General features: G+C 41.1%; 1 protein-coding gene across 1 annotated transcript in view; it reads left to right on the plus strand.

The window, feature by feature from the left end:
- Nucleotides 1-9,487, plus strand: part of LOC112119895 (serine/threonine-protein phosphatase 6 regulatory subunit 3-like) — an 11,889-nt gene extending 2,402 nt beyond the window's left edge. Inside the window, exons 3-7 of the mRNA XM_029913691.1 lie at nt 730-860; nt 2,556-2,674; nt 4,460-4,613; nt 7,045-7,151; nt 8,187-9,487. Of these exons, the coding sequence (XP_029769551.1) occupies nt 730-860; nt 2,556-2,674; nt 4,460-4,613; nt 7,045-7,151; nt 8,187-8,341 (666 nt within the window). The 3' untranslated portion in view covers nt 8,342-9,487. The remainder of the gene's footprint in view (nt 1-729; nt 861-2,555; nt 2,675-4,459; nt 4,614-7,044; nt 7,152-8,186) is intronic.
- The last annotated feature ends 12 nt before the right edge of the window (nt 9,488-9,499 follow it).

A 9,499-nucleotide genomic window follows, 5' to 3' on the forward strand; every position in this document is an offset into this window, starting at 1 on the left:
CTAGGGAACTTCTAGAGCATGCCAGCAGCATCTGTGTGGGACATTTACTGCGTAACATGTTGGTGTATTTTAGAAATCACACTGCTCTAGTGCATATTGCTGCACTGGGTAGACAAGTCCTCAGATTCAGGAATAGACTCGGATCTCATTCTCTGGGTCTGTGCTGTTTGCTTATTCAGTTTATAGTGTGTGGGTAGGAGCTGCTCAGTCTTCCACCAAAATGCAAAGTATGGTCTTAGCCAGCAAGGTAAAAGGAATAAGGGGACAGAAGTGTAAAGATCTTTCCCCAGAAAATATTTCTCTGGTGTGCTAACCTCTCCCTCCTTGAGTGTATGTGCCTCTCCCTTTAACCTCCCACCACTCCCCCCAAAAATCTGGAGCATTCTTTGGTGCAGTGAGCTGAGAGAGAATCCACAATGGGGAAAATGTCCCGAAAACGTTGAGATGTTCTTTAGCTATGCCCAGGGAGGGAGCAGGCAATGTTAAAACAGGCACCCCTGTAAGGCAGAGTTTTCTGAACTGCCCTCATAGAAAACTTAGTCAAAGCTGATTAATCCAAATCTGGGTGCATATCTCATTCATGGGATATAGTGTGGGCTCCTTATATGCACCTTTATCCTTTTCTGAGACTATATTAAAATTGTTTAACCATAGAAATAAGGTGGAGTAGTGTACAGTTTGTGAATGGTCTTTACCCCGTTCATATTTTTGCTTTGTGTTCTGCTGTAGGGGAATATTGCATTGTTTGAGGCATGCTGTAAGGAGAGAATACAGCAGTTTGATGATGGTGGTTCTGATGAAGAAGATATATGGGAAGAAAAACACATTGCGTTTACACCGGAATCCCAGAGACGATCCAGGTGAATAGTGTTTGTTTTCCATCCAATTTGTACTACGGAAGAACCTCACTGTTCTCACTGAGTACATCTGTTGATGCAGATTCTTGACTGCTTGGAAGGCCTGCCTAACAAAGAGAATTCAGAGACAAATTGAGTAGTTGCTGCTGTTCTTGGATAACTTATTAGAGGATGGGCCCAGCACCTGTCCCTTCCAATCTTCTGCCTCTGTAAAAGGTTTAGGCATCAGCCCTCTTTGCTACTCAGCACTTCAGCTTTCCTTTTTTCTTCCATCCTTGCTCCTTTCCTCCACTGCCACTTGGGCCAAACCTCCGCAGTCGTCCTCCTGGTTATGATTTTCAGAGGCACTGAGCTGTCCAGCCCAAGCAGCCTGCCTTCCCTTCAGCATGCTACACCAGCAGGAGGCCAGTGTACTCAGGCTCTATAGTGCCAGGGTCCCCCTCCTTGTGCTGCAGTAATGGAGATTTTTTTTCAAAGAGCAGGTTGAGGGGAATCTGTTGTCCCCAGTGCTTCCACTGCCCCTTCAGCTTTCTACTGTCATCCAGAGTTTCCTTTCAGGGATCCCTTTGGAATGTCTCCTCTGACCTTTGCACAATAGCACCATATACCCTGTTGTCAGTTCTCTCTCCACTTGCAAATACCTGTGACCAGGATTTTATGTGCCAGACCATTATGTTGCTGCTACATTTAGGAATGTGTATAGGGCCAGGTTATCAGTGCTCTGATGTCCATGCAGAAGTAAAGGAACAACCTGGAAGTCTGTCTGGAAGGGAGGAGGAGTGGGGAAGCTGTTGCCCTGCTCTCCTTAGGACTACTTCTGGGCTTCCTCTGGCATTTGCAGCAGCCCATAGGGTGACCAGATCAGAGAGATAAAATATCGGGATGCGGGGGGGGGGGGGGGGGGGGGGGGAACGCGGGGCGGGGGGGGGCCGGGTGGGCGGCGGGGGGGCTGAATCCCCGCTGCTGCCGGGGAGCCCCGCGCCTCTTCCTCCAGGCGCCGCCACCCCCCCCCCTCCAGGCTTGCGCTGCCATGCAGCTGCAAGCCTGGGAGAGAGGAGGAATGCCGCGTGGTTGGGGAAGAGGCGGGGCCAGGGCGGGGTTTTGGGGAGGGAGCCAATGGGGGAACGAGGGGGGCGGAGCCGGGGCAGGACGGGCAAGAGTCCCTCCGGGAGGGCAAAATTTCTTGTTTGCTCAGTGTCCCGACCAAACATCGGTCAGGACGCGGGACAAAGAAGCAAATATCGGGACAGTCCCGATAAAATCGGGACATCTGGTCACCCTAGCAGCCCATGTGGAGCAAATGAAGTCCATCTCTGCTTTTTTGCCTGTTGTTGTTTGGCCTGGCCCGTAGCTATACTCCCTCCACTTTCCTATTTGCCCTTGCATGAGGGCAGTGGCAGCCATCTTTCCTTTCCCTTGTTGCTGTGGGAGAGGAGATGGGTCAGTTAACTTTGTCAAGTCAAAAAACACCCTAAAATCTTCATCCTTTCTGGCAGTGCTGAAGAGTAAGTTTAATAGCTAATGCTGCAGTGTAGTTCCAGCTGATCCCTCAGTGTTTATGGTCAGACTTGCCTCATTCCTACATGCTAACTTGATTTGCAGTTCTGTTTTAAACTTGGGAAAACTTCACTAGCCAATGCACCCCAGGGAATTCCTTCTAAGTATTGAATGTAAACAATCCCTTTATATTTTTTGAAGCTCGGGCAGTACGGACAGTGAAGAAAGTACAGACTCTGAAGAAGAGGATGGAACAAAACAAGACTTGTTTGAATCAAATACCAATACAGAAGACAAAATGGAAGTGGACTTAAACGAACGTAGGTGGTTTTTATCCTACTGCCTCCATCTGCTTAGATTACCTGATGGAGGAATTAGATTGCAAGTTATCAGTGTGGGAAAATGTAATGGTCATTCAGTTAAGTGGTAGAAGAGCATAGTTCAATTTTGTCTTCCTTACCACTTTATTGAGGTCCCTGCAGTTTAATATCTCACCTTTGCAACAAGAGATTTTCTGAGTAAAGTCCTCATAGCAGGATGTGAGTGTTGTCAAGTATGAGCACCTCAGGTGCCTGGCTGAGTCAGACACCTGATCGTGTAGGCTCTCTGTGAGCTAGGAGGTGAAAACATTTCTATTTATAAAATGGGTTTGGGTTTTTTTAAAGAAATTGTTTTTCCTCCAAAAGGGATGTGTAGTTTAAACAAGTTTGAATCTGTTTAAAGCTGATAAAAGCTTTGGAGACCATCAGTCTAAACCATTTGATATCTTCACTGAAACTAGTGAAAGTAAAAATTTGGCTGTGAGCAGAAAATATGTACCCGTTTCAGACAAACTTTTACTCCATGCTGGTTCTTTCTTAATAGTTTTACACAGGAGCCAACAAGTGACTTGGGCTGTAGATACAGACAGTTAATGTTTTAAGACATTAGACTTCTAGGGGTTCTTAAGCCTGGTCTGAACACACAGTTGTACCTGTTTTACTAAAGACACGACTTTATTTTATACTGATTTAGTAAAAGTGGTGCAATTTTGTTTGTAGATAATCATATCAGTGTAAACATGGCTTAGGTCAGTTTGGGTCGCATCAGTAAATTCACTAGTGCAAGCTAAACCGATATAACCTCTTTTAAATTGAGAGTCCACACATACAAGTTGCACTGGTTTAATAAAACTGATTTAAATTAAACCAGTGCAACTTCTGTGTGTAGAAAAATCCTAAGGGTTTTTTATATTGATTATAAGGAATTATAAAAACAAAACAAAATGAGGTTTTTTTTTTTCTCTTTTTTCCTTTTGTCAGATTGGTGTCCCTGGCATCTGTGTCTCCAAGTTTTGATCCTTGTGGATATCCTCCCATATCTGTCTAGATTGGGATTTCCTATTAACATTTTAGTTAGTCACAGAGCTTCCTTTTCAGCCTGTTTTATGTATGTAAATACTAATGAAAACAAATATTTGCTTATGGGAAGATGAAGTACCTTGAATGAGTACTCTAAGTTAGAGACCTATTTTCAAAATAAACTTGCTCCAAAATTTAAAATTCTAATGGGAAGAATTTTAAAATGTTAAGTCCTCATTTGTTTTTTGCAACAAACTTTGCAACACTGTGCTAGTGAACTGATTAATTTATTTTCTTTGTTGAAGCTAAGAAAAACACACCTAGTAAACAGAAGCTAAACCGTGAGAACAACACTCAGTTTTAAAAAACTTTCATTTTTAGAAACAGGTGTTGACAGTAACAAATACATATTTTTTTCTGTAAAATGTTGACTATATTAATCCCTGGTGTAACTCCATTAAATTATTTTTAATTTTAAGTGTCATTTGGTAGATTGGCTTGATTGCAGAATGCCATGAGTTATAGTGGTATTTTGCTCTAGCTTCATAGACCAAATTAATTTTGTACTTGTGAATTGCATTCAGTTTCTAACTTTGCATAGTGTATGCTCTTCTATATATACATTATGTAAGCCCCTATTATAATTAGGGAGTTTGCAGTGTTTCAGGATAGCTATATGTGCATGTATAGAGTCATAACGTATTAAGAAAAGTGAATTATATCAATTTCTAAATACCTTATCATTGAAATTGTCACTGTTTCTAGCACCGAACTGGTCGGCTAACTTTGACGTACCCATGGAAACTGCACATGGTGCCAATTTGGATTCTGTTGGGTCTGATGTATGGAGCACAGAAGAACCTATGCCAGGAAAAGAAACTGGCTGGGCTTCTTTTTCAGAGTTTACATCTTCTCTAAGGTAAAATAATTTTATTATTCTTCAGCCCAGGATACCAGCTGCCAATGATAATGGAAGCTGGTACTAGTCCCTTTCAGCGGGCATATGCATGTCTTTTGCAGAAGTGTTTGCGTAATACATTACGGAGTTCTGCTTTAAACATAATTAGTGTTACTTGTAGTTTGCTGTACCATGTTGTTGGGGATTTTTTGTGGCGTTAAAAGGTATACCTTGTGCGTAAGGGTGTCATCTACTCTACAACTATAATCTACTCAGGAGACCCAGATATGGTCCATTTCTGGTGTAGATGGTATCTAATCATACATATCTTGCTAATCAATTTGGTTGATTGCTAGGATGTTTGGGTCCTAGCCACACTTTATTTTTTTATATGCTTTTTTTTTTTAAATAAGTGGACTATGGCTGTAGATTGGGCCTAAGTGACACATGCAGCTGTTTAATGTGAAATAAATTGAAAGACTCTGATGGCTCTGTTTTGTGATGTAAAAAAAATAGTTTTGTATATGTCTGAAAATCCATCCACTCCATGAAGCCCATGGTGACTTGCTTTAGACAGTCCCATAGTACTTTGAAGTGCTTGGCACTTTTTTGCTGTGTATTGGTTTACATCAGAAATAGTCAGAGCCCTAGGTATGATGAGATTGTAGCCATGTTAATATCCCCATAAATGTGAGTCTTTAAAAAATTGCCAAATTATTGTGCTCCAGAATGTACTTTTTCATTTAGGGCTGGTCTACACTTGAAACACTACAGCAGCACAGCTGCAGCGCAACAGCTGCCCCGCTGTAGCACTTCAGCGTAGACACTGCCTACAGCAACAGCAGTTGGAGGGGTTCTCCTGTCTGCATAGGTAATCCACCTCACTGAGAGGGGTGGCAGCTAGGTCGACTGAAGAATTTTTCCATTGACAGATTGTTAGCTACACTGGGGGTTAGGTCAGCTTAACTGCGTTGCTCAGGGTTAGCTGGGTTGACCTAACTTTGTAGTGTAAACCATGCCTTTAGTCTCTTGCCTGCATGGTTGGTGAAGATAATATTCAGAATATAAATCAATTAAACAGATGCAGTGATGTCTGCCTGAGTCTGCAGCTGCCCTGAAGCAACTGGTCCAAGAGATGTGAACTGCACCATTCATCTCCATTGGGTTGTTATAATGAAGTCTCATATCATTTCAAATGTCACCGTTACAGCTCTTCAATGCAATGCCCGAAATGGGGGCAGGGTGCAATTGGCAGCTAGCTTGTCAAGAATTACTGGTGTGAGGACCAAGTAATTCAAACTGCCCTCCCAAATTTAAAATGAATTCTGCTCATAGATGATGGGAAAGAGATGTATTCCCTCTCTCTGTAACAAGTGTCCAACTATTTAATAGGTAACAAAACCCAAAACTGTTCCTTACCTACCTGCCAATATCTGTATTATTTCCTGTAGCTTCTGCAATGCAATTAAACATTAACAGTACCAAAATCTACAGCACATTTCAAAATTGAAAATTTGGGGGCAGTGTACAATAAATTGAATTTAATATCAAATTAAATAACACAAGGGATATTGTCTGACCTAGACTGCTTGGAAGTAAAAATGAACAATGCTGCATAATTTCAAGGTTTCTGCTGCAGTTTTGGGATCCCAATCCCTATTGTGTAAATTGCATCTTGTGCCCTTGGAATAGTAAAGGAATGAACCCACTATTGTTTCAAATTCACTTCAAAATGAGACCCTAATTCTGCAGTTGATAGCATGTGCGTGGACTGCTATCCTGCACGGAGCATTGCCTTTTATGGGACTTAAATGCATGCTTTCATGAATAGGGATATTTTTGCTGAATCAGGGCAAGAAATCATTTACAATTATTTCAGATTGGAAGTGGCAGAAATGTGGTGTCTGTTTGGGGTTCTGTGGGATGTATACATTTTGAGAACTTAATCCAGATACCAATGGACAAGCCTCCATGTTATAAAGACCACCTTTGTGGTTGATCAACCTCGTTGGCAGAGATGGCATTGATTTGATTTGGATATAGAGATTGAGCAACCCTCTTGCCCAGATACCATTACCTTGAAAGGGACAATATATAGCTGAAAATATATTTAAAAGGAAACTGCAAGGGGCAAAAAAAATTAGCCTTGTCCTTTTTATCCAATGCCCCTCTCTCTCTCTCTCACACGCGCGCACTCTTCATGATAGTAAACCAGGAAATCTTAATTCTGGCTTTTCCTAACTTTTTAGTGCTTGACTTTGCATCCTTAAAATTCTTTTAACATTTCTTGGGTGAGTTTTAGTATAGTTGATTTCAGTAGGATTCTGGAGTCGATAGTATTCACAGAAATAGAAACATTATTTTAAAAGGTTCTGGTTGCATGTGAGCAAATTTCATTTTAATGTTTAGAAATCTTTTTCCAAAATGTAATTCACTTTCATTTGTATTTAAGTTCGAAAGAGTCTTTAAGAAGTAATTCTCCTGTGGAAATGGAAACAAACACAGAACCAATGGATCCCCTGAGTGCAAATGTATCTGCACTTGCAACACAGCCAGAGGGTAAGTGCACTGAAATTACTCAAATTATGTGCAAATGAATAACTTAGAAGCAGAGTGGCTTAAATGAGTAGCACATTGGACTTCCTGGTTCTACTGCGGGCTTCTTGGGAGATCTTGGGCAAGTCATTTCCCCTCTTAGCACCTCTGTTCCCCCATTGGTAAACTGAGGGTAAGGATACTGACCTCTTCTGAAACGAGTTTTGAGATCCATGGAAGAAAAGCACTGTATAAAAGCAGCTATTAGTGTTAATATTAACTTTACTTTTTATTAGTCAGTGAGACTTGGGCAGAGCTTTAGTTAATTAAGATGGCCTTTAGCATCTTGAGTCTTTGGATGCAGCAGTGAACGGTCTGTGTGCCCTTCTCTCCCTCCTGTCATCTAGCTTTTCCAACACATGCTCAAAGTGGATTAAAAATTACCAGATCAAACCCATGTTACCCCACTTCCCAATTGCATTGTTAATGAACATAACAAGTGCTGGAAGTCCGGGATCTTCAGACCTAACTATGGGCTTGTCTGCGTCGGAAACTTACCAGGAGACCTGTACCAGTATGATAATACCAGTATAACTCCCCATGTGAATACTCTTGTTCCAGAATAAGTGTCAAAATGGGGAGTTATATCAGTAAATTTCCCTGTGTGGACAAGCCCTAACTAAGAGCTGTAGCTGCTGCAAATTATCTACATTGCTAATTGATTTGGAAAATGAAAAGATTATTATGAAACATGTATGTTTTCTTCAGTAGCTATTAAATATTTTAAAATATTTGATTACTGTGTGTGTGTGTGTGTGTGTGTGTGTGTGTGTGTGTGTGTGTGTGTGTGTGTACACGTGTACGCGCACACACACAGAGCTGAGGATGCAGAAAATTGATATTTTACCTGCCATGTGGGATTTGCAAAGTAAACAAAACTGCAGGGAGATTATGTATGATTACAGTAGACATTATCCTCCTACACATCCTCACTGATTTGTACTTGCTCATTAACTATAAAAATCATTAGCAATATCCTAATTTGTTTCACTGTATCAGCCCAAGGAAGTGTTGCTATGGAGGCCAGTTCAGATGGAGAAGATGATGTGGAAAATGCAGACAAGGTAACTGAGACAGTAATGAATGGCAGCATGAAGGAAACACTGAGCCTTACTGTAGATGCTAAAACTGAAACAGCTGTCTTCAAAAGGTGAGCAAACCTAGTTCATTTCTCTTATTCACTCAGGGTGTACACATTTTTTGTTCCTCCTTTAAAAATGTTTTAAATAAATGTTGACTGAGCATTTTATTCAGTCCTTTTGGAAGTATTTCATAGAACTAATGATTTCCAAGACACTAATTAGACATCTGCATGCAGAGATTTTAAACTTAACAGTCTGACTCCAGTTTTCTGTTATCTGAGCTTTCATTCATATGTAAATTTCGATAGAGGTTATGGAGCTAGGTTATGTTCTGCATTGGGACAAAAACAAAGCCTTTTGAACTGTTAACCAAATTGTGTTGAGATGTCAGTTTTTAGATTGAGACTTGTTTTTTCAATTAGGGAAGGTTTTGTGTGACCAGGGCTTTTGGGTCAGTGAGCTGCTTCTTCGAGTATTGGTCCCTACGTGTCTTCCACTGTGGGTGAATTCTTTCAATTAGTGTCCTTTGGTCCATATATGCACCCGTGCCTTCTGTGTGCTTTCAACCAGAGGAATTTAAGGGTGGAGCGAAGAGGACTGGACTAACTGCCTCTCCAGTTCCTTCTTACTGCCATATGGCCTGGATCAGAATGTCCAGTGTCTGGAGCTTTCCTTCGATTTCTCTGATCTGATCTGATTTCCAAAATTTGCTTTTGCCTATAGTTCTTTAAACCACAGGTGTTTTCTCAGTTTCATTGTGAGCCCCAACCACTTTCAATGTAAAGTGCTCTCTTTTGGCCTTGCCACTCCCTTTATAGTTAGTTTTTTAATAGTTTTATAGCTTTTAGCAGAGTTTTCTAGTTAGATTTCCTACCTCAGGAGACTCCCCTCTTCCCCCTCCCCCGCCATATCCCTTCCAGCACTATAATTGTTGCTGCTCTTCTGAGTTTCTTCTAGTTTGAAAGTGTATTTCTGATCATGAGGTGTCTAAAACTGAATGCAAAATTGCTTGTGCAATAGCAGCAGAACTGTTTAGAGTGTATATCCCCTTATTGCTACATGATGGTGATGTTTCTCTATATATAACAAAATATGACTCTCTTTGGCCAGTGTTTGAGTAAATCGCACATCTAACTATTCTAGTCTATCCCTGTCTCTTTGAATTTTATAGTCTGTTTTTATTTTGACTGGTCCTTATTTTTTGATCCATGCAGCGTGAAGTCAATTACT

The sequence above is a fragment of the Terrapene carolina genome, unplaced genomic scaffold (genome assembly GCF_002925995.2).
Source record: "Terrapene carolina triunguis isolate 2854851 unplaced genomic scaffold, T_m_triunguis-2.0 Scaffold830, whole genome shotgun sequence".
In the NCBI taxonomy this organism is placed as follows: domain Eukaryota; kingdom Metazoa; phylum Chordata; order Testudines; family Emydidae; genus Terrapene; species Terrapene triunguis.